We start from the raw sequence: 25,932 nt of genomic DNA on the forward strand, positions 1-25,932 counted from the left end.
TTCACACCTGTAATTTTGATTCGGACCAAACTGAAAAGTCCAAAAATCCGGACCAAACAAGGTAGGTGTGAAAGGGCCCTAAGGGTGTATATAGTTCCAATATTCACCAGTTAAGGGTAGATAAGGTACTATACAGTAGGTGTACCTTTCAGGGTACTGTCCCAGTGACAAGCTTTTGTTCCCCTAAAGTTCAAAATTTTGCACAATTTACTTGACAGTGCAGGTAAACTTAAAAGGCAAAAAAAAGAACTGGAGCCAGAAGAGAAAAGAGAGATGAAGAGATGAGCAGGATGTGATCTGATGGACAACATAAGCTCTTTTCCAAACCTATAGCCTTCTTCTGCCTACACAGACATCTGCCTTCTAAGCTCCTTCACTGAAACAGAACCTCAAAAGTGACTAATTTACAATTCATTTGGAATGATTTGTTTTTGGTTTTCATTTTTTGTTGTAATTCTCTCTGGGGTTGTCTTTTCTGTGAAGAAGAATACATACAATAATGAGAATCTGGCCAAAACGAGGTATCGTAGAAGGCAGCCCAAATACATAACCTACAATTTAAAACAGCCTTGACACTTTATATGTCTTTAAATAGACAGCTTTGGGAACAGAGCAGTAGATGAAGACGCAGAAAAAGTAGACTCTACTGAGCAATGCAGTGCTGCACAGATCACAGACAGCCATCGCCCGCAGCAACACAGGACTCGGCCCATAAATCCAGGAGACTTCACCAGAACAAAATCTCCATGGAGATGAGAGTTTTGCAACTGTGCCCCAGTACGGCAGAGTGTCTTCAACTCTACAGTGACAGGAGGAGACAAATGGATGTAGGACTAGATGGAATGACAGAGAGAGAGAGAGAGATATGATAATGATAAGAGAGAGAGAGAGAAGCTCAGAGACGCACTTTCTGTCCACCTTCCCCTATGGTGGAATGCTATTACCAGATCTCAGCAGTGCTTATGTTTTTGTAAAGTCTGCATGGTGCAAACACACATACACACAAGCACACTGGCATGAGATGAGGATTTCTGTCGCGACATATCGGAGTGGATTAATACTTGAAGGTTTTAATCTAGCTCATGAGTTCATGACTGTTGTAAACACCATCAACTTGACAAGCCACAAACACATGAATAAATGCTTATTTATCAACTTTGATGTAAGGGCTTACTGTGATATTTGCAGAAGCCATCTGTCAGTGAACACACCTTAGATGAGCCACACACACACACACACACACACACACACACACACAGCTATAAAAATGAGAGCATATCATAGACCTCCATTGTTGTGCCAAACCAAATCCGTATCACAAAAATAAACCATAAATAAAATAGCTATAATAATAATTATGATAATAACAACAACAACAACTATTATTATTATAACCTTATCTCTTAAAGAGAATGCTTTGCAATGAATAAATTACTATTATAATTTATTTTTATATGATAAATTATGTTGAACTTTACAAATTATTTATATATTATACATATTATGAATTATTTATTATAATTTAATTATTATAACGAACTATAATAATCAATTATTATTTGTAAATGTATTAATATTTTCAGACTTCATAATTACCATTAATTGTTCTTATTTATTCACATTTATTGCTTTTAATATAAACAAATTAAAATTACTAGAGACAAACCCTACATCACTTTTACTCTTATTTACAGAAAACATAATTTAGTCCCTATATGAATCTGTTTTTCATTTTAGCGACACCTCCACGTGGTGTCATTGTGTTTACTATTCTTGTAAGGACATTTTTGCTCCTGCAAGTTTAGAAAATACACCCACACACACTATTGTACAGGCCAAATTCATAAAAAAAAAAAAATAATTACCTGGCATGCATTTACAATACTTAGAATTCAGTGCTTGCAAGTAACAAACACACATAGTTATTCACACACACTGGCACAGAGGTAAATCGCAGGACAATAAGGGGTGGCAAAAGAAGTGTTAACAAGAGAGATAGACCGAAAGAGGGAAGAAGGAGCAAAAAATGAGGAAGACTTGAGGGGGAAGGGACAACACAACAACATATGGTGACAAACACGGTGACAGAAAGACTTGAGAAAGCGTGCGCAAGAGAGAGAGAGAGAGAGACACTCACCACGGTGAGCCGTAGATGCGGAAACCCCTGACGGTAACATCAGAGTCCTGCAGGTAGATGCAGTTGGTGAGCAGAGACTGCACGTTCTCGTAGTTCTCCGGCTTGAGTTTGGAGGCCGAAGGGAAGTAGTAGAAATCCTGCTTTATCAGGTCTGCCATAAACTCCTGATCGAACGTCAGCTCGTGGTTCCCCGCTATAACGATTTTTATCTCGTAGGGCAGAGTGCCTGAGGAAAGAGAAAACAGCTGTCATGATACGGTGCCTTTGTTAGGGTTATGATATTTATTTGATTATTTATCATCCTTCATGCAATGTTGCCATGATAAGCAACTGTGGGGATTCTGCCCACGCTTTTTTTACGAACAAATTTCCATAACTTTCCGAGTCATTTGTGGTTCGTAGATAAGGACTTTTTTGACTCATTTTGAAGACACTGAACTCAAAAGAAATAGTATCCGATCTGAGATAAGAACAGCTAGAAAATCTATTTTCACTACAGCAATTTCCATGGCTTTTTTTTTTTTATTTTACTCAAGATTTTATTAATTTCCAGCACTTTTGTTACCATTTTTAAATTCTCAATTAAATCCTTGTTTAAAAAAAAAAAAAAAAATTGTGAAGTTTTCAAGAAGTGATTACTCCTTGTATGGTTCAAACCTGCAACCTTTCACTTACAAGCCTTGCACCAATCTTAAACAAATCAGCAGGTCCAGACAAAATGTGCATTTTCTTCATGAAATTGAGGGAAAATTTTCTAAATTGATTTAAACACAGTCAAATGTGTTAAACAGAGCTTAGAGAGACTGCACTTTTATTGGTACCTAAAAGCATGGTCGAATTAGCCAAAATATTTAATAAATGAGCACATAAGGGGAAGGGGGATGTGTAGCACTGTAAATGACAGTCTAATACAGAGGAAATCTGCGCTGCCAATAAGGAGGGCTACATCGTTCTCCTTGAGGTATTAAGTTGGTTGATATTGCCACTTTCGGCTAGCAGAATGCATTGCAGTAAATCAGAACACGATGCTGGACTCTTAAAGAACGTGTTTTCGGGTTCCTCTCTGGAACAATGCAAATTAATATAGCACTTCATAAATCTGCCATCAATAAATGCACAAATATTATTACTCCTCGTTCCGTTCCATCTCCATTTTTTCACGGTTCTATAAAATTTTCACCACACCGGGGAGCGAACCTGTCCACGCCTGACAAACACAAAGACAGTCTGTCCCCACAAATCTCCTCTCTCCAAATCGCTCTCCCCGCACCCCTGCGGATCCGAGGCGAAATTACGACAAACATCTGGAAATGTTCCCTTTATTTGAAAAGTGTCATAAAAGAGATGAGATGCGTCAGAAAGTGTAAGGTTTGAGGTGTGACGGAGAGTTCAGTCAGCCTGTGTTTTGACAATTACGCAGCCAAGCGTGTCCCTGAAAAGCGGCAATTAAATTGTGGGCGGGAAGGATGTGGGGGGGTTCTGGTTTTGAGGACCTGCACAAAAAAAAAAAAAAAAAAAAAATTGACAGAGCACACACACACACACACACACACACACACACATGCAGTCCCTCGCACATGCTTATGCTCAAAACGTGTGACTTAACAGCAATTTTCCTGACACTTAACACACACACACACACAATACTCCATGGCACCTCTCAAAATCTGCGTCCATAAGCACAATTTTACCATCGCTGGGAGATGATCGTAAAAGTAAGACATGGACAAAAATTAAAAGTGAGTTTTATGTGTCCGTGGCAGATGCTTTACAAGAATCAGCACAGGAGTCTTGCAGATTTAAAGCCTCCTTCCAGAGGCAAAGCTCTGATATCTTTCATGTTTGCTCAACAGTTTTTGTAATACACGTAATAAAGAGCTATCTTCAAGCTCAGTCGTTTGCTCTACTGTGATCTGATTTGATTTCCAAGCAGATTTTAGAGAGTTCATATCTTCTAAAATGCATATCAAACCCTTCATAATACAACATCAATTTTTCAGACACCTGTCAAGACACCCTCTATATTACAAGGAATACTTCATTCTGATTGGTCTTAGGCATTGTACTTTACTTCTGTGGCTCTCAACTGATTTTGCTTCAAGACCCAACCTTATATTCAAACTGGTTTAGCATGCAAAAGCAAGCAAATGTCTTTAAATAAATAAATAAATAGGCAGATAAGCAATCAATCAATTGTTGGAATCAATGTAACTACATTATACCTATAGTAGACACAGAACTTATGCTCAATTAGGGTGTTCACACTTGGCATATTTGGTTCGATTAAAACGAAACCTTGGTGCGGTTGTGTGAACGCTGCCATCTGAACCCAGGTGCACACCAAACAAGCGGACCGAGACCCCTGAAAGCAGCAGATCTTCCATTTGTGTGTGTGACGGAGGGATTCCTTCCGCTGTTTTGACTCCTTTTATTTTATAAGCTCTTCATGAGTTCTCAGCTGGTCAACATACCATGTAGGCTAGGCACACACAACGAGCGCATTTAGCTCAGCACACAGCATTGTTTTGGATGTTCGGTAAGTTCTGTGGCGAAAGATATGCAATAAAAGCAGACCAATCAGGTTGTGAACATGTCCCTATGCCTTTAGGTTCGGTATCTTTAGATTCAGCGTTAAAATGCCATTTAAAGTGAATGCTAAGCGGACCAGGACTAAGGGTGTTGTTGTTCACACTTGTAGTTCGGTTGGCTTGGTTTGTTTGGTCCAGACCATCATTTAGTCCTGGTCCGCTTAGCGTTCAGATTGGCATTTTTATCACCGAACCTAAAGGCATAGGGATATGTTCACAACCTGATTGGTCGGCTTTTATGACGTATTGCCTATTTTGAGACGGAACTTACCAAACATCCAAAACAATACTGTGTATGTGCGTAGCCTACATATGAGGTGTGTTGACCAGCTGAGAACTCATGAAGAGCTTATAAAATGTATAAAAAAGGAATTTCTCCCTGTCACACATGCTATTGCTATGAGAAGATTTTGTTCTGATGCCTGGACCGAGCTGTAATGGGCAACATTGCGACTATGACAAGAAAAAACTGGTATTCTTGAGCATTCTGTCCTTTTTAGTTGCATTGTATTATTTTCATTTTAGAATTGCTTTTCAATGCCATCCATAACCCTGTATTTTGGGATCATGACCCACAGTTCTCCTTCTATTCGTCTATGTTCTCACAACATACAGCCATTTGTTTATGTGTGTCCTCGCATCAAAAAAAAAATAGAGATAAATTCCATGTCGTGTTTATGTTGTGCACCATCGCTTTCACGTACATGTGTAGGCACTGCAAAAGTGTGAAAATCTCCCGGTGCATATGTTCATCTACGTGTACTCGTTGCCTTTCTTCTCTCTCCTTCTCTCGCTCCCTTTCTCTCTCATATAGATTCCACAAACGGTCAGACTCCTTCAAAGGCAGAATTACAGAGAGAATCACCATTTTACAATGGAGTCATTCTCTTAGAAACACAAAGCAAAAAAAAAAAAAAAAAGAGTCTTTGGAAGCAATCAATCACACAAATACAAAACGCCAGCAAGAGGGAGGATGGAAAAGACGAGCCCAAAGCTTTTGTGATGAGGAGGAGCGGGAAATGGAAAAGAAAAAAGCATGCCGATTTCAGCCCAAAATGCCTAATCCGGACACACGGACGAGTGTGCGCTGCTTGTTGTTATTAGTTTCTATCTTCTTGGGCTCTTTGTCTTTGATTTCAAAAGCACTTTCAAGGCGGCAATAGCTTAAATTTCACTGTGAATCTGACAGACAGCTTCTGTTCTTTTCACTTCAAAAAGAGCGCAATTAAAGTGGATGAATGCAGGCCTGTGCGTGCTCACACAGAGGCAAACGTGCAGCGAGAATAGCATGTTCAACAACTTAAGACAGACACACACACACACACACACACACACACACAAGCAGTTGCCATATAAAACGTCTCACTCTTAACATGTCTTGTGAGCTGCAGCATTGACGTGTGTGTGTGTGTGTGTGCTCTGGACCATTAAAATAAGGGCTTTAGAGGTGCATAAGCCCACAGGAAGTGTCCGGATTTGAATGCTATTGTCATTTCTGTTCTGGTGGGTGGTCTTTGGACTTTGATGGAGCAAATCCTCCAACCTCCAAAATTCAGAGCTCATTCAAGAGGATTATGGAGCTGTCTCACACTGTGTGTGTGTGTGTGTGTGTGTGTGTGTGATGCTGCAGACGTTCTGCGAGACGTTTGCCACCTACGTGATACGTGCACTTTCTTGTAAGTTGGCTGACTGAGAGAGTATCTGCCAACGGCATAACTGTGCATTTTACACAAATTAAATTTAATCAGGGTGTACTGTGAAATATAAATGGACAACCACAGATCTTTAGAGTACAGATTTTGACAATTTTCGGCAAAAGACAAAAACATTTCAGTTTCCATCTCATTCTTCAGGTAAAACTGTCAGGCTGTCATGTTGCGTTTTGCAGTGTATTCATTGGATAAATAATTCATGTCACTGCAATACATTAAAAAGAATATGAAAATGCCTGCCTCTCTTTACAAAGTTTCTGATAATATACATCTTTTAATGGGTTTTAACAGATTTTTTTCTGACTTTCTTACACAATGATGCTGATTAATCGTTTGTTTAGTTCGTTTTTCATAAAAAAAATTCTGTAAGAACAAACTGTAGATGGGATCAAAATCAAAGACCCTGACTGTGGTGATGCTGATTGGTTGATTTGACATGAAAACAGCGTTCTGACCACAGGTGGCCAAATTGTAAAGATATTTAAAGGGTAGAAATTGCCTATTTGAACCAATAAAATATTTTTTCTTTAAACAGAATTGAGTTTTTCCCCATTTAAAGCTTTTTTGGCCTCCAAATATTCCATGGCCAAAGCCTACAGTAAATTACACTGAAAAAAGATTCAGAAAACAAAACAATCTGTGTGGAAACGTGCCACTCAAATTGTGAATATCAGATGTGGGAGACCATGCATTCATCTGATGTTAAAGGAAGCACAGACCAAGTTTTTTTTTCTCCAGCTTAGTTTCCATAGACGGTCTTTTTGGACTGCGTTCTGAAAACCGGTTCGAGTTCATGTTTTCACAGTGCATCGAATGCTTTTATTTCAAAAGATCAAGGAAGATTTGATTTCTCATGATATGACCCCTTTAAAGCATATTTGTGACATTTGATTTATTTAGTTCAAGCTTCTCACTTGTTTCAACCCTTCGGTTCACCCTCTTCCTTCTTTTTAGATCTTTTTTAGTCCATAATCCCGGCTCAACAGAAAAACAGTGACGCTTTGAAGAAGTGAAGTGAAGAATCTTTCTGCGAACATGCACAAACACACAACCGGTGTAGGTGTTCTTTGTGTTTCTTCATGTGCCCATGTGAAATGTAAACACACAGTATTATAACAAGCACACACACAGACACACACAACATCCACTCATGCATAAGTAATCAGTTTTTCACACACACACACACACACACACACACACACACACACACACACACACACACACACACACACACACACACACACACACACACACACACACACACACACACACACACACACACAGGTAGGAACATAAACTGAATCTGTATATAAAACTGGCAGTTTGTATAGAACTGCACATAAAACAATGATACAGTAATTCATTTAGCTATTTTGCTTCTTGAAAATGAAAATTTTCACATATTTACTCTATTGTACGCAGTAATTTTTTTCTGTGGAGAAATCCATAAAAACTTCATACTTCAAAATACCTGAAGCATTATAGTGCTTTTATTACATGTTGAATCTTGACAGGTCATGGACACTGTAATGGCATGGTAAAGAGAAATACATTCTTCAAAATGAGAAAAAAATTATAATCATACAGGTAAATAATTAATAATTTTAAAGAAATTTGCAAGAAAGTCTTTTAAATCACCATGAAATCAAAATGATCAATTCTTATTTAATTTTTTTGCAGTATTGCAGTATTTATTATTTACCTGTGAACATAATTATTATTATTATTAATTTTTTAATCATGTGCCCCTGTACTCTTACATCAAAATAACTCCCCCCCTCCATCAGCAACATCTCTTTTCTTCTCTGATGACAGTTTTACAGAGTGAGGGCGGAACAACCTGTCACTCACACGAGATCGACCAATAGAAAACCCATAATGGTCCAACGATCCAATCAATTGCCACCGATGGACAAAATCATGACCCAGCAAAACATTTTCTTGTTCAAGAAGCCGCCTAACTCAGATATATGTCACAATACGAAAGAAAAGATCAATCACAACTTCTGTTTCATGCCGACTTTAAGAAAGCAATATAAGATGAAAAAGATATTAAGATTAGTTACAGTAGTAAACAAATGATATGCCATACACATAGATCCATAGACACACTGTATTCAGCCACAAAACTACACAAAGATTTAATCTATGCCTGAGATTGTGTTTTACACTTTAAGTGAAAAACCGTAAAGCAGTGTCAAGCTTCCTTGTTAATAATCCACAGCTAAACCTTCAGCTGACTAAACCCATGCCAGGGTGAAGAAGAAAAAAAGCAGAGCCGTAGAGCTTGAAGCAAGAAAAAGGGAGAGCACATTAAAGTTTCATGACGGTTTTCTCTCCAGATACAGACCAGAGAGAGAGAGAGAATGGAGGGAAAATTCCAAAGTTGAGAGGAGAGAGAGGGGGGAAAAAAAGGAATGAGAAAGGTATAAACTTTTCTCCCAAGATTCTTCCACCCCACACACTCGAACACACATCTCACACAGCCCACGCAGCTGTCACATCACCATTGGGCTAATCTATTATTCATTATGTGGACAGGACAGAACAAGACGGGGAACTACCAAACCTTCCTGACCTGAGAGAAAGAAAGTATAATATCTACTTCAGACACGCTTCTCTGCACATAATGACTTACAGTGAGAAACAATGCAACAACAGATTCATCCTTAAAATTCAGACTCACCTATGCGCATAATATCTTAATAAACTCTCAGAAAACACCTGTGAAGCTTCTTAACTGGACTGGACTACTACTGTCCGCACAGACATAACTTACTAAAGCTATTGATTTATTCTTCAGCAAAACACACTGCCACTACAGCAGATTTCAGTCATGACTATATGACCCCCAGAAAGGTTGTACTATCACTTGTGATTTCTGGGAATTTCTTTTACGCAGTTCTTGCAAGAAATGATCCTCAAGCATGTTCTCCGGCCGGTGTAAGCCTGAAGGATACATGGGGAAGGTACAAGCTAGGTTTCTCACGCTAGTACAGTTGTTCAGCAAGCAAATACAAATCATTCAAGAGTCAAGACCAATAAACACGCAGAGACCAGTAAAGATACAGATTTGCTTACAATCACACATTTGAAACTGCGCTCCTACACTTCTGCTATACGCATTCATTCAATAGCATCTGTACTTCCGAACAACGACTTCTGTTAGTTCAAGTGACCTGTTTGGGCAGATGAGACAATGCTGAAATCATTTAGTATTTAAAATTAATGAAAGATTAACATTTTTGTCATCTAGTCAAATGACAAAAAAGCTCTCTTCACATATAGATTAAAAGATACATGATAAAAAAAAGGCACTGAATGGCCATTAACACTTCAGAACGGGTCACAACAGGGGTCGATCTGTGGTCAAATGGCCAAAAGACGAATATCGAAAATGTAATTATGAATATGACAGTACACATGTTATATAACGTACATTTCTATTTCAAATAAATGCTGTTCTATTGAATTCATCAAAGAATCCTTAAAAAAAAAAAAAAAAATTAGAACAGTTTCCCTAAAAGCATAACTGTCTTCAACATTGATAATGTTTCTTGAGCAGCAAATTAGCTTATTATATATGATTTCTGAAGGATCACGTGACACCGAAAACTGCAGTAATGGCTGCTGAAAATTCAGTTTTGCATCACAGGAATAAATTATCATTTTTAAATAAATTAACATACAAATGTTATTTTAAATTGTAACAATATTTCACAATATTACTGTTTTTCCTTACTTATCAAAAAAAAAAAAAAAAAAAAAAATCAATACATTTTACCAACCCCAAATTTTTGAATGGTAGTGTGTGTATATATATATATATATATATATGAATATTCACTGAGAAAAGCCTGTAAATGACGATAAAGAAACCACACTATGAAGGCAGGTAAAAATCATTAAATACACATTACAAAAAGTGTCTTAAAAGACTTTAGTTTATTTCCGTATCAGTGAAAGCAAGTCTATCACTCACCTACAGTCCACGGCAATCCATTTCGCAATGCTTTTGTCTATATAAACACACACAAGCGTCAAGACAGATATCTTCAATCGCTATGACACATCACTGTTCTTCCCCCATTCCAGCAGTGCTAAACACACAATATAGAAACAACTAGAACACATAACAGCAGTTTACCGAGCTACTACGTAAACCTCTGTTGTCGGTTTATATACGTGATAACTAGGTTCTGGAATCCATGTTATCCACTAAATAAATAAACCATTTTTCATGTACTTCCACACCTCCTTCGAGTTGCATTAATGCTGTGTTGCATTACCACACCTACTTTGAGGTCTAAGGTGATGCTCCATTATTGAAGAACCCAAACTGGCTAAAATATTAAGGCTGAAATGACAAGCAGTCTCAAAGAGCCCAGACGACAAGAGAGGGAACAGATTTCGCAAACATCAGCGTGTCGAAGCGAAAGAGAAAAATATAAAACTGACAAGGAGGCCTTGAGACTAGGTTAGAGTTAAGAGCATCACCATATGAGGAAGTCCATGCGATAGTGTGTGTTGGCACACACTTTAAAGTATTGTGAGGTAAAAAGTAAATCATATCTCTGAGGATTGTTGCTGGATAAAGGAAGCATGTGCGCAGCGAGTTCTCTCAGACACAGGTGCAAAGACTCAGAGATGAGAAAAAGAATCACGTTATAAATATTTATACAGAGACAAACGCGAGAACAAACACGCGAACTTCCTTTTTGGCACAGGGACGGCGTGCCAGAGAGAAAGAGAGAGGCAGGACAGCAGAGAATCAATAGCGGGAAAGAGGATGAGACACACGAGCGACAGTCTTAATCTGACTGGTGTCTTCTGCACCCCGCTGACTCACCTCCATCCATCCATCTATCCAGATCTCCTGCTTTCTATTCCCTCTCCTCAAACAACACCAGTCATCTTTACTATTCTGTTTATTACTGAGCCTCTCTCATAGTTTTTGGACAAGCACATGTGTACAATAAGTTATAAATAAAAAAAAAGCATGCAAAACATCATGACTATGACCTCTAGATATTCTGCTTGTGATAAAAAGACTTGAATTTACATTCAAATTCACTACAATATTCTGAAATTTTTTGTCTTTTCAAGATTTCTCATAACGTTTACGTTGAAAGATCTCCGTGCTTTATTTCCTATAGTGATATTAATAATAAAATGATAATAATCTGTATAAAATTATATAACATTTTAGTTTATAAAATGTTACATAAAATTTAAATAAATAAAATAGAAATATGAAATCTTGAATGGTGATAAATTAAATATTTTAATGTTGCGTCCCTTTTCTCAATTTTATTTCTGCCTTATTGCATGGTGTGAACTGGGCAGGTCAAGCTGATATTATGAGTTTATGAAACAGGCTTTATAAACATTACTGTTGACATGTAAAAGCATATAGATGACATCAGAAATCTGTTTCCAATAAGTCTATGTGGACTGGTACTGTATGTTTTCATAGTGCATGAACTCTAGGCTTCTGTAGAATTTGAACATGCATCATTCACAAAGCTACACACATCCCACATATCTTGCATGTTCTTAATTAAAAAAAAATTTTTTGCTAAGAGTAAGACTGCAGTTCTCTTAGCTCTGCTTAACATATTTGATCATTTAAATCCACAAAATCAGTGCAGAAAATGGCTTAACGATATGCAGAATTAGTCAAATGATGCATACAAGTGTTGCAAAAAACATAATTATCCAATTTTGAGACAAACAGCTGGCAAAAGTTTTTTAAGGAAGAGAACAAATAAAAAAAAAACCTCTCACCGAGCCAGTCGTTAAACTTCTTGACTTCGCTGGGCAGGCCGAGCTCTGTGAAGTCTCCAGTGTGCAGTAAGACGTCACCGTACGGCATCTGAATAGTGTCAGTGCGCGAGTGTGTGTCGGAGATGCAGACAAACCGAGTGTAGCCCGGGGGCTTGGGGGAGTCATGGGGTAACGGATCTACCCTGTGGATAGACAGAGGGAGAGAGAGAGAGAGAGAGAGAGAGAGAGAGAGGAGTGGGAATAAATAAGGTTATATATCGTTCTCTCGCGGCTTAAACAGTTGCGTTGGCAGAAACGGGTCTCTGAGGGACACGGCAGAGTTTTGAATAAGAATGGCCCACTTTAGAGCATCTCCTACTGGGTCGACCACACAGACTCTACCGACAACACACACACACACACACAGGTACACACTGACAGATATTCATAAACATAATTATAGCTGTGACCTGTTTTCCTTTGTAAAATGGCATGAATAAATAAATAAAAAAGAGAAACAATGAAATATGGCCCATCTAAAAAAAACTCAAATGTGCAAAATCACATATTTTCAAAAGCATCTAGTTAGTTGTTTCTCTGAACAATTAGACAAAGTAGTCTCTTTTAAGGAATCCCTGGATAACTCATATTCTCAATATTCACATGCACCCAACTTGAAGCATTTCATAGGAAACATTTGGTATCTTAAAAAAAATCAAAATGCAGTGGTGTTTTAAAAGGTGAGTTTTAACATCAGTTAAAGCAAATCATGCTGTCATCGTGCAAACTAAAGAGCTGATGCTAAAAATCTAATCAGTTGTCGAACAACTAGTCAACCATAGTGACCCATGCCAAATGTGCACATGCGGGTTTCTTACATGTGGACGTGGGGCGGCTGGAAGCGACCCTGGTTGATGTTGTAGAAGGTGAAGGCTTGAGTTGGGTTGGAGCTGTATTCGTCCACCTCTACCACTCCTCTTCCTCCTCTCTGAGACTGTTGCTGCTGTCGTCGGGCAGCCATGATTTCCGAAAGTGTGAAAGCCATGGCAACACACACACACACTATCTCTTCCTCTCTTACACACACGCGCTTGTCCGGTGGTGTGTGCTTAATAGGATTGCACTTTAGCAAGTCTTTGGGATGTCCAGGACCGTATTCAGTGGCTGGCCCACCGTACGCCTCTGCTGCTGGGATAGAGAGCCTGCATGCTTCCCCTCAATCACAATACACCTGAGGGAAGAAAGGTACGAGATACGAGATAAAGGGAGATGTGAGCGGTGACAGAGGCATATTATCAAAACCCACAATCAGACGCCCGGTTGGCGGCGGTATGTCCCACTCTCCTGTGTGTTAGCGCCGAGATCTTACACAAAGCCATGGTAACCATTCTGTCACGATTTCTATATCTAACAATAGAGTTCCCTGCACTTTCAAGACGGGAGGGGAAAAAAAATATGCGATGCAACAAAGACAATTGTTTGGGAGGAAAGAGGACACAAAAGCCCCGTGAAAGAATGGGGAGCTAAAATGTTATTTTTGAACTGAAATAACAAGTAGGGAAAAAGCTGAAAGCTTACTCCATTCCTTGAGAAATGCATAAGTGCTCAAACCATGCACAAATAGAAAAAAAATAAAAAATAGTGTGTGAAAAGAATAATGATAACAATTAATAAAAGATGGATGATGACTAAGCACACTAAGTAAAACTATGTGGGACAAAAGCTTTGAATAATAGTCCAGTAGATGGTTGGATCATTTTTTTAATGCATTACTCTTGTAAAAAAAAAAAAATGGTACCATATAGTAAAGTGATGAAATCATGAGGCACTTAGATATATCATGGTATTGAATGATTTCCATATTGATAAACTGAATATCTACCATGTTACATGTCAAAAACCATGTTATTAACATGGTATCATGCCCAAAAATTAATTCCCACATACTTGTTGGCACTTTTACTGTTAGTATAACAATGGTTCACAAAACGAGCCAAAACGAACTAACAGTTACCAGTTTGATTGGCTAGATTGCGTGATAATTTGCTTTTTACATTGAGTTTAATTTTGCAAGGTGTTCTTTGCCAGTTAAACATGATAAGGTGTAGGTTAACAAGGAATAAAACCAGCACATAATATAATATCAGTGCCAAAAATCAATCACTCATGTTTAACGAGTATTCAAGAATTGACTGTATCTATGGTAACTGTCTCTTCTTTCCAAACAGACGAGCATCATTTATAACAGCGCACTCTCTTCTACATATTAATTCATGCATGTTCAAAATATATGCGGTGCTGATTTACATACCAGAAATATACTTACCTTTTCAAACTCAAGAGTCTAACGCCAATGTGTTTTCGGAGATGTGCAGGTAAAGACTAATACATAACCGGCAAGAGCGTGAAAACGCAGCGGCTCCTGTTTGCAGAGGCTCGCGCTGGTTTGTTTGAACTGGAGTCGCGTGGTGCCCCGGTATGCGAGCGCGCGCGCGCGTGTGTGTGTGTGTGTGTGTGTGTGTGTGTGTGTGTGTGTGTGTGACACTCCCCCTCGCGCTGCTCTGGATATTTCTCCCCTCCTCTTGGCGAATCATACTATGGCTTGGAGCTTCAGTCATGTAACTTCAGCCAACCTTTTACTATTGCTAAGACCCGTTTGTTGTTGATGAATTGTATTCACAGAACCCCCCCCCCCCCCCCCCCCCCCCCAAATTGGCGCCATTCGAGAGGAAAGCATTATAATATTCAAGTCGATATTCCTTTCAACATAAATAACGCTAATCAATGTTACAATCTTGTTGGGCACTTTTGTATACACTTAAAATTACTTTTGGACGTTTCATAATTGTATACACGTCTCTCCGCTTGACCAATATGTCTTCCTTTCATCCAATCAGTTAGGAGTCAACAAGGTAAACGTCACGTAATTAATATTCACGTGACAAGCCCCATCCGTCAGGTCAGTTATTTCAGTCAGAGGATGGCTTATTTTTATATATATATATATATATATATATATATATATATATATATATATATATATGCCAGTGCCAGTGCCATCTATATCTCATAGATATATCTATATCTGTGCTGTCTAATCAAAGGTTGTATTTTTGTCTGACCTTGATCTGCATGTCATATTAAAGTAGTAGTGGCATTTTAAACCTTAATCATACAGATATACTAAAACGTAGGCTATATCATTGAATTCTGAAACATGAATAACAACCTTTTTAGTTTTCAAATTAGTTCAAATGTTTTGAAAAGCAAAAATCTTGGTCCACACTGCCCCTTTGTGGGGAGAAAACGGCATGATTTTTGATGATAGGCCTATATTAATATGACCACAAGAGGACGACAAATCATTCAAAATGGCGTTAGTTGACATAAGGGTGCTTTTTTCTAATTTTGCTAATTTTTCCTCTTTAAAAAAAAAGGATTTAACTAATAGGCTATATAAATAATGAGAATATGAAAGACAACAGCACAACAAACAGCGTGAGATTTGAATGATTTATTAATAATGTGAGGTCTTAACAATAGTTCCCATTCTCTTCTACACACCTTCTGGGGTTGATTTCACACTGCTGAATTGTTTATTCTTCTGAAATGTGGTCATTCACCTTGGTGGATGTCAGACTGTGACCTTCCCCAACATATTGTCTCCTTCTACTGTAAATATTAACTTAAAAAAACAAACAAAAAAAACACAACACTAACATTTGAACATCATTTACACATCTGTATTCATAAAGCATACAAATCACACCAGCAGCAGTCTTGAGTCACTCTCTCCGTCTGAGGGGAAAAGTACTTAAATCTGTGTGTGAAGCCATCGAGGTGTGTGTTTGTGTGTGTATTTTGTGAAAATTGTGTGCTTTTGCATGTCACACAACACACATTCTTCTTCTTTGCTAATGGCAACAGTTCCTCAAACAGTCACATGCCTTTGTTTTAGTAATCAAATGAGACAACAATATGTGATTAACACACACACACACACACACACACGCACACACAAAAGATCAACTACAACCTGCGGTTATCTCACAAATCATAAATTACTGTGCTAGCATAATATGTATTACAGCATTTGTGTGTACATGCATGAATGTATGATTATTTATGCTCGATGCATGAGCGAATGTGTTTCCCTGTCCATATGTGGATATTACAAATACAAGCATTAATAAGTGCTCATATAACAAAGCAGCTTTAGAATGATCACTCCGCCCCTCCCTCCCAAACTGGAATATATGCAAAACAACGCAGAACACTGTAAAATGACAGGTAATATGATCTGTATTTCAGTGACTTTATGGCTCATCTAGATGTATGTGGTTGTGCGATTTGATTTAATTGCGATGGGTATTTTTCACATACTTCAGGTATGACATCAGTTCAACAAAAAGCCTCTAGTCTTCATCCACAGTTCAACAACAAGAGCAAAATATGTGTCTTTGTGCACAGCACAAAGGTGATATGCAATTACTATGCAATAGATATGATATAACTATGTAATACACCATAATAAGTCTCTAAATCCAAAATGGAGTTCTTTGTTGTTCTGAATAAACTCTTCACCATGTCCATGAGTTTTATGACACAACAAGCTCAAGAAAAAAAAAAAAAGATCACCATATTTACAATTTCTCAAAATGTTCTCAATCTAAATCGCAGGTTAATGACAAACTCATTGCATCGTGTAATCTTATAGAAATTAATCTTATACTTGTCAAGCTGACAAAGAGGTACAAACCCAATAAAACCAGATGGCACTTCGACATTAATACTTTTTCTGATATTAAACTGAGATTATTATGAAGTGTGTTTTGTTTTCAGGAGAGGGAGAGGTGAGAATATCTTTCTGTATCCCTGTAGAGGGGCAGTACGGACATTTCTCGTTTCTACAACCAAGGTAAAACATCTCTATACAACAAAAACAAAAACAACAACGAAAAAAGCAACTTATATTTCCTTATTCTCTACAATATAAAATTCAAGTGCAGTTGAAGCTCCAAATACTAGTTAAACAACGTACACGTAACTCTAACTCTCATACTGACAGGTAGTTTTTGTCTTTTATCCTGTTTATCTTTCACTTGTCTGGCTTTGTATTTAAATTTTTTTGTGGTCAGAACAGAAAGTGATTACTTTCTCATTAAGTAACCACTTACTTTAAGTGCACTAGGATATTAAAACCCCTTGTGCACATCAGGGGCATGAAAATAACCTTTTCCAAACAAGAATATATATATCTGTGTGTGTCTGTATGTGTCCTAATAAGCCATAAGCTTGCACATAATTTTGTTTACACACAGACACCCGCACACACACACACACGCACACACACACACACACACACACACACACACTTACAAATATATACTGTAGATATCAAACATCCAAAGAGGGCTTTTGCAAAAAATCAAGCACATAAATATTAGCAAACAAAAAACATACAAAGACAAAAAGGGACAAATGGACAAATCTCAGACAGGAAGAAGGCCAAACGTCTTTATCTTCTTGCAGTAGTTAGGCCTTCTGGGAAGCTAGTGGAGAAAAGACAGGAAGAGAGATGGGGATAGAGCCGGGGTCGTGGAAGAAATGTTCGGGTTTCTATTTATACGGCCGTAGAAACCTGGAGACTTTGGAGCGTAGCAGCTTGATAAAGGAACGTGGAAACATCTCCTTTGATTCCTGCACGGTGTATTTAAAGTAGTTATGAGGGTGGGCCAGCACATCAAACAGAGCTTTAATCAGCTTCTTATCCTGAAAACAGAGAAACGTGCCATTAAAAGAGGAATATAAAGTGATGTCTGATGACAGCTACTTAAATAAATGCTCACTTTTAATATCTCTTGGTGGTTTTCTGAGGCGTAAAGTCGACCGTCTCGAACAATGTCCTCTATAAGCTGCTGGTAGTCTTCTATAATGACAAAAACACAAACACAAACTGATATTAATAAATGTAGTATATTATGTACACATAACTTTTTACAATTTATTGAATGTTTAATGTATCTCATTGGTGTAGTTGCTGTCTAAATGCCTGGCCACTTTATTAGGTACACTTGTTCAACTTCTTGTTAACGCAAATGTCTAATCAGCCAATCACATGGCAACGGCTCAATGCATTTAGGCACACATGGTCAAGACGATCTGCTGAAGTTCAAACTAAACATCAGAATGGGGAATAAAGGCCTTTGTTGGTGCCAGACGGGCTGGTCTGAGTACTTCAGAAACTGCTGATCTACTAGGATTTTCACGCATAAGAGAATGGTCCGAAAATATCCAGTGAGCGACAGTGGGCAAAAATTTGATTTCACGGGCTACATCGAATGTTAATGTGTGGTTGTGTTTGGACTGTATCTGTAACTTACCATCGTAAGTGACATACGGAACCTGAAATCCCTTTCCACTGTTACCCTCATTCGATTTGAACTGGATCCACAGCTTGCGTGAACGGGAGGTGAAGGCGATTGGTCGCTCATAGGTTTGGCATGTCTCATAAGTTGTAATGGAAGTGGGCAGGGCTGAAAAGAGAGAAGAGGAGCTCAATAATTTGCATGCCTGCTTGCAATAATCAACTAGCATCCAAAATGACAGGTATACCATACCACTCTTCCTCATGACCAGAACATCCCCGCACTCATCCTCAATGGGCAGGAAGATCTCTGGTACAACAATAAGGATGCGCCTCTTGTTCGGAGGGTTAATGGTCCAAACACAGTCCACATTAGATGGATAGTCACCGGGATAGTTGGGAGATTCGATGTAGCCCATGAAATCTCCCAGCTCACCGCCACATAGCTGATCTGCAAGGGATGAGAACAGACAAACCTGTGAATTCACTGCTTATCATGGGATCTGTGAATGGATCTGCATATATCTGCCTTACTTTTGCAGTGAGATACATTGTTAGCTCCGTCAAAATCTGTAGTGGTGTTTCCAGGGCAGGTGATGCAGTAGTTCTGTCCGGACTCAGACTGGTAAGTTCCAGCCGGACAACGGATGCACCGGTGCGTGCTGGCATTATAATGATGCCCAAGAGCACAGTGAACTAGAAATATGGGGAAGTGAGAATACAAAGTAAATATGGACATAAGAGATGTGCCTATTTTGCAGTGTTGCATCATACCTTTGGCTTCACAGTCTCTAAAGGACGTGCTGGCCGTGTGTTTGGTCAAGAGTCCTCCTCCACAGGGGAAGCACAGCACACGGCCCGGCTCAGGCTGGAAGGTGCCCAGCGGGCACGGTTGGCACGGGCGGAAACCATCAGCAGAGAACTGACCGGCAGGGCACTGGCCTACAACCAGAGAATGACATTTTGAGTATTTTGAGCATTTAACAAATAAAACAAGATTATTCTGATTATGCACTACCATTCAAGATGAAATAACTGCTTTCCAAGTTAATATATTTTAAATGTAAATTATTCCTGTGATGCAAAGCTGAATATTCAGCTTCATTACTCCCGTCTTCAGTGTCACATGATCCTTCAGAAATCATTCTAATATGCTGATTCGCTGCTTTTTCTTTGAGGAACAAGGTTCAAAAGAACAGAATTAAAAGCATTCATGCTGAATAAAAGTATTAATTTCTTTTAATTAAAGAAAAATTATTTTGAACAGTAGTGTATTTGTGTTATTTGATTTATTTATGAAAATAGGGGATAGTTCAACCAAAGAGAAAAACAATGTAAATTCCAGTCTGGAATTTACAAAGATTATCAAGATAGCTTTATAAGACTTACTGAGTATAGAAAACAAGTTGTCTAGACTACTTTAATGATGCTTTTGTCCATTTCCGGAGCTTCATAGCCCCTGTTTCCACTCATTACCAATGTATTTAAATGCACAACCTGAGCATTTGGCAGAATAACTAGATAAACAGAGAAGTGTCTCATGATGTTCATCAGTTATGTCTCATGAGACAAATCCTACAAAGGGGGCTACAACCAAAGTGACTTCAATCAAATCAACTGAACAAGCATCATGACTGTTGTGTTCACGTAATACATACAGTATACATATATACAGTTCTAGTTCTGCTATTCAGGATGCCTGTTTTACGTTGCACATTCTGACGCTGTGAGGCCACCGTAGGTGTGCGCTTTTGTTTTGGAGTTCCGGAAATAAACGAGTGAGTTGATGCATTGAAAGTGAAACTAGTCGTTATTTTTTATCGACATAACAATGACATGTGTAAACATTTCGTCTTGACATTTTACCATGAATATATTAGAATCACCTAATAAAGGTTTTATTATTGAGGTGTGTTTGTATGCCGTCAGTCAAATACTTTTTAGCTGCTCAAATAGTTCAAATGAGCTGCTACCAACTGATCCAGACTTTGCTAAGTGATTCATAAGAAATCTTGCATTTGCATGATAATGAGCAATTCTGGGATTTTTTTACCCTGAATTTCAAAATCTATTGATTAATTTTGAAAAAACGTGGTCTTGCATTAATCAGCTCCAATAATCAATAGGTGTGTCATTACCATCACAAAGCTATTCATTGATTGAGAGTTTGATAATGTGTATCCACACACACCTCCGCACTCAGAGACGTTCTTGGCCCCCGCGATGCCCTGTCCCTCGGTGCTGGGGCAGGGCTCGCAGGACAGCTGGCCCTCCCTGTCCTGATAGGTTCCTGGCGGACAGATGATGCATTGTTCCAGTTCTCCACTGTAGAACGTTCCCACACCGCAGCTGACTGGGAGACACCCGAACACACAGAAACGCACCCAAACACACAGATACAAGATTTATGAAAGTGTCTTCAACCCCAGATCAGAAAACAAAACCCTTATCCCAAAATACTCACCGCACTTCCCGTCAGTGAGGACCTGTCCTATACTGCAGGTCTCATCTCCTTCTGTCTGTCGCACGGCACGCTGGGCCACCTCGTACGCCGTGCCGGAGAACTGAATGTAGAACTGCTGTTTACTGATGGACTTCCTTAGTGTGCGCATGGCATTCTGAAGCCTCTGTTTGGTCTTCTCACGCACACAGTCCACATTACATGATTCTGACACATAAATAAAGACAAAAGACATCACATTTACATTCTGAAGTCACAGATGGCATGACATGGGAACGCAACAGCTAACAAGAGAGAACTACTGTACACACATGCAGGCAATGTTACCTGAGGCTTCCTCTTCTTTCATTTCCATCTCAAACTCTGCTGTGATGTGGGAGACTTCCTTTGATGGAGACTTCCGTCCACGACGGCGCTTTTTGGAAGAGTCGCACTTCAGATTCACAAACGTCACCTGACAGTCGTCTGTGCAAGGTAACTGACCAGCTCCTGAAAGGACAGGAATGGTAAAAGAGGAAGAAAAATGAAAGGGAATAAGGAAAAGGAGAATAGTAAATGAAACGGGAAATCAGAAAGAGAGGATTAGGAAAAGAAGAAACAGGAGAGAGGAAAAATAGGTAAAAAGAAAAGAGAAAATGGAAACGAGGAAGAAAAAGAGAAATGGGAAATGGGAAAGAAAAGAGTTCAGAAAGAAAAGGTAAAACAATTGAAAAAGTAAACAAAACAGGAAAAAGAAGGCAAAATGATAGGGAGAAGGAAAAGGAAATAGGAAAAAAAGATATAAAAAAAACAGAGAAGAGTAAAGGGAAATGGGAAAGAAAAAACATGAGAAAAGAAAAAGAAAAAAGGAAAGGAGAAAGGTAGAAGAAAAATGGAAATGAGAAGGAAAAGGTAGAGGAAGAAACAGGACAAAGGAGAAAAAAAGGAAAGAAGGAAAGGAAACAAGAAGCAGTAAACAAAAGGAACAAATATTTCAAAAAATTAGAAGAGAAAAGAAGAAATTTGAAAAGAAAAAAGTAAAGGAAAATGTAAATGAAACAGGAACAGGAAAAGGAAAGGAAAGGAAACCAGAAGAGAGAAATGAAAAGGAAATAAATCAAGAAATGAAAAGGGAAAAGAAAAAAGAAGAGAAGAAGTAGAAGAAAATGTGAAAGAAATCAGAAACAGAAGAAGATGAAAAAGGAAGAAAAAAAAACAGGAAACAGGAAAGGGAACAGGAAACAGGGCAAATGAGAAGGAAAAAGGTAAAGGAAATGAGAATATTTTTAAATGTGGTGTGTTTGGTGTGTGTCTCTCACCCTGCAGGCTCTGCTTCCCCGTGTCCCGGTGTTTCTCCTTGTTGCGGGGTCTCAGGTGGCACTTGGCGTCTTTGATCTTAAACCGTGCTTTCTGCTTCACAGGCTGGGCCAGCATCTCTGATGGACGGGAAATCGGCAAAGTCTCACTTTCACTTGCACGGTTTGGATAATAATCATGGAAAACACCAAAATATGAGGCCTTTTTGAAATCCAACATTCAAGCACACTAAATCTGTCCTGTGGGCTTAGCGGCCCATTCCAAAGTATTAAAAATATGAGTGTCTAGTTTAACACAACAAGTCCAAAGTCAGTGAGGGAATGAAGGGAGACGAAGGGTCAGGAGTTGAAATGAGAACACACTGCGGTTGAGGACTTCAGCTGGTCTTGTAAAAGCATATCGAGCGTGTGGCGGTATTGGACCCGACAGCAGGGGGTTTGGTAGTGAACCATTTAGCGATGGTTTTTTTTTTTCAGAATGTGTGAATCAAGCGAACTGTCTGTTTGCTCGTTCTCCCCGGGCCCCGTGTGTAGAGGCCCTCAGGAGCCACTGTGGTAGAATCCCGTCTGTGTATTTCAAATCTGTCAGCATAGATGTGCAGCCAGCACAGAGTCATTTACTCAGGTTCACAGCATTCCTATGTACGCCGTCCAAAACAAGAAGCGGCGCGTGTGTATGCGAGAGTATTTCTAAGCAGTCTGTCTGTCTGTCTGAGTCTTGCTTAGCTGTCCAAAATCTACACAAGGAACCACATGGGGAATGTCGAATTCTGAGAGCCGGGAAAGAGAGACTACTGGGGATAATAGTAGCGTGTCTGTGACCTCGGCAGGGTTGAATGATAGGACCTGTCCTAATTCTCCTCACAGATCTCTGTATCTGAGCCCTTGCAGTGATCCAGTGTCTGTCATGCGATGTAATGGAGTGGAACATGTCACGCTAGATGACTCGTTTACAGCTGTCCTGTCTGAAGTCTGCTGAGGGGGCCAAAAAACCAGAGGCGTCCTTGCTCTGAGCCAACCCAAAGGAGATGTGGGACATACTAGACTCATGCTGAAAGGAAAGTAAAGGTCCGTGTACGTTCTGGTAATTCGATTTTCCTTAAAGGCACACTATGCAAGATTTGTACCTTAATTTAACAGCTTCAAAGTCATTTCGATGGTAAACGAACTCGTAGTAGGGCGAATCATCCCGATAGCAAAGTGGCAAAACCAGCAATCACGACTAGCTTTACGTCACGACGTCACATACATCAACAACATATGAAGCAGCCTCTATGGAAGACACTAGCACGCATTTCAGACGTGAATCATGGCAGAGTCGACGAAGAAAACGAAGAAAGCGCGGTCGGAAGAGTCAAGGAAAAGAAAACGGCGGCTCTGCGTGAGTGGTATTTACGACAGTAACGTTCAATACAAGTACTCCACAGCGACTCTAGGGGGCGCTGTTTGACAAAAACGGAAACTGCATAGTGTGCCTTTAAAGAGCAATAAAGAGAAATATATATATATTTTTTTATAGCATATATATATATATATATATATATTTGTTCATGGGTAAAAAATTAGATTATTATTTAATATTTGTTTCGCATGCGTGGGTGGCCCTGAAACACCCCTTTTCAACACATCCTGCCTTCTACAGCCTGTATCATCATGCAAAATAAGTTCATCTGATGCACTGCTTTGCAAATTAGTTACAATAACGTTTCTTCATATTGTTTGGCTGTTGCATATATTTCTTGCCAATATACATCTCGTTTAAAGCACAACAACACCTTCTCGTGTCGGCGGAGGTGCTGGTGCGATCCCTTGTTTCCTGATAACAGCGGAAAGGACTTAAAATGCTTGGTCATACAGATAAGAGTAAGACATCATTCAAAACATCACTGTAAATGGCCTATTTTTATTTGTATACACTCACAATACCCATTAACCAAATACACAAAAAAACTCTTAAGTCTCGTTTTGCTTGTTTTTTCAAAACGAAAACTAAAAAATGAACCGTTTTTTATTTCTAATTTCTAAAATTAAATTACCAGAAGGTACACAGACCAGGAAAAGGAAAGGACAAAGGAGAAAACAGATAAAGAAAAGGAAACAAGGAAAGGGAAAAATGAAAATGAAAAAGAGAAAGGAAGGGAAAAACAGAAAAGGGAGAACAGAAAAAGTAAAGGGAACAAAAAAGAAAGAAAAGAAGTAGAAGAAGAGGAAAAGGAGAGTACAGAGCCCATTAAGGGACATGGTGATAAAAATAGATTTCAATGCTTTTTGTGTTCGCTCGCAACACTTTTGCATGTTTTTTTGCGACCGAACGTAAAGTTTCTCAGGTGAACACAAAACATTTTGTAAGCGAAAACAAAGTTTCTTGGGGGAATGCAAAACTTTTCGGTTGAGAGGAATGAGAAGAGAAATTGGAGAGAATGGGAAAGAAACAAGAAAATGGAAAAAGAAAGGAAACAATCAAAAGAAAAAAGAGAGAAAGAAAAGTAAAGAAGAGAAAATGGATGGTATGGGAAGGAAACAGGAAAAGGCAAGTGTTCGATCTACTGAAGTTTGAGAGGAGATGTAGTACATACTAGATTTATGCACTAGATTTTGTAGTGAATACTTGTTTTTTTGTACTGCATACTATATTTTACAGTGCACGTTAGCTGTTTTAATACATATTATAGACTACTGTTTGTAGTGCATACTTGACTGTAGGACATACATGTTTATGAGAGATTCTAAACCACAATTCAGTTATTGAGAGAAAAGATGCAGTACCTGTGCAGGTTTGCAGGGAGCTACTGCTGGATGTAGTGACGTTCTTCTTCAGTGGAACTTTACCTGGTTGGACAGGCACCCCGCAGCTCAGTGTGTAACTGTTCTCAGAGTCTAAATCACACACACACACAGAGAGAGAGAAAGCTTTTAAACAGATGTTCCAGGTGCTGCATGCACCTGAGTATTGTCTCGTAGTGTGTGTGTATGATGTACTGTATGTGAGTTGAGAGGGTTGGCTGTCAGGATGACAGAGCACTGTGAAGTTGTCTAGAGAGTCATTGGCCTGACTTCGGCCTTGCCACAAATCGTCCAATGGCAGGCTGAGTATTTCTGTTGGCGTGCGGCTACAGACCGCGGGTGAACAGGATTAAAAGAGGTTTTATACAGCTTTAGTGCTCGAACCCGGGGAGACCATTAACACACACGTACAGAGAATCCAAGAGCCATAAACACACACACACACACACACACACACACACACACTCATATACTCAGATTCGCATTGATCTAACTTACAGATGAAATTTTGATTTTATTCATTTGACTTATTCTACTATATACTACTAGGTCACATTTCTGATTAGTGCATACTTATTATTGTAGTGCATACTAGACTTTATAGTGCATATTAGCTTTTATAATGTGTACTTCTTTGTGTAGTACAACCACTGCATTGCCAAATTGTTCACTATATTTAATATTTATAATGCACACTACTTTCTGTAGTACATGCACTGCAAGTTTTCTATATATATTAAAAAAAAGTTTCTTGTTTTAAGCGTAAAAACTTCAAAGCTTCTAAAAAATGTAATTTAATAAATATTCACTGAAAATTTTTTT

The 25,932-nt window shown here is 38.8% G+C and overlaps 2 protein-coding genes across 3 annotated transcripts in view; both read right to left on the reverse strand.

The window, feature by feature from the left end:
• The window catches only part of mpped1 (metallophosphoesterase domain containing 1), a 36,815-nt gene extending 22,059 nt beyond the window's left edge, over positions 1 to 14,756 (reverse strand). Inside the window, exons 1-4 of the mRNA XM_084406622.1 lie at positions 14,530 to 14,756; positions 13,082 to 13,434; positions 12,225 to 12,406; positions 2,138 to 2,363 (exon numbers count right to left, since the gene is read on the reverse strand). Coding sequence (XP_084262748.1) covers positions 2,138 to 2,363; positions 12,225 to 12,406; positions 13,082 to 13,248 — 575 coding nt within the window. The 5' untranslated portion in view covers positions 13,249 to 13,434; positions 14,530 to 14,756. The remainder of the gene's footprint in view (positions 1 to 2,137; positions 2,364 to 12,224; positions 12,407 to 13,081; positions 13,435 to 14,529) is intronic.
• Positions 14,757 to 17,518: 2,762 nt separating this feature from the next.
• The window catches only part of scube1 (signal peptide, CUB domain, EGF-like 1), a 73,770-nt gene continuing 65,356 nt past the window's right edge, over positions 17,519 to 25,932 (reverse strand). For both annotated transcript variants that reach the window (XM_084406569.1, XM_084406570.1), the window contains 11 exons: positions 25,093 to 25,203; positions 22,330 to 22,446; positions 21,359 to 21,520; positions 21,035 to 21,238; positions 20,762 to 20,923; positions 19,345 to 19,512; positions 19,105 to 19,266; positions 18,824 to 19,021; positions 18,587 to 18,739; positions 18,053 to 18,132; positions 17,519 to 17,975 (listed from right to left, as the gene is read on the reverse strand). In XM_084406569.1, coding sequence (XP_084262695.1) covers positions 17,823 to 17,975; positions 18,053 to 18,132; positions 18,587 to 18,739; positions 18,824 to 19,021; positions 19,105 to 19,266; positions 19,345 to 19,512; positions 20,762 to 20,923; positions 21,035 to 21,238; positions 21,359 to 21,520; positions 22,330 to 22,446; positions 25,093 to 25,203 — 1,670 coding nt within the window. In that variant the 3' untranslated portion in view covers positions 17,519 to 17,822. The remainder of the gene's footprint in view (positions 17,976 to 18,052; positions 18,133 to 18,586; positions 18,740 to 18,823; positions 19,022 to 19,104; positions 19,267 to 19,344; positions 19,513 to 20,761; positions 20,924 to 21,034; positions 21,239 to 21,358; positions 21,521 to 22,329; positions 22,447 to 25,092; positions 25,204 to 25,932) is intronic.

Source organism: Rutilus rutilus (genome assembly GCF_951802725.1).
Source record: "Rutilus rutilus genome assembly, chromosome: 4".
Taxonomy (NCBI): domain Eukaryota; kingdom Metazoa; phylum Chordata; class Actinopteri; order Cypriniformes; family Leuciscidae; genus Rutilus; species Rutilus rutilus.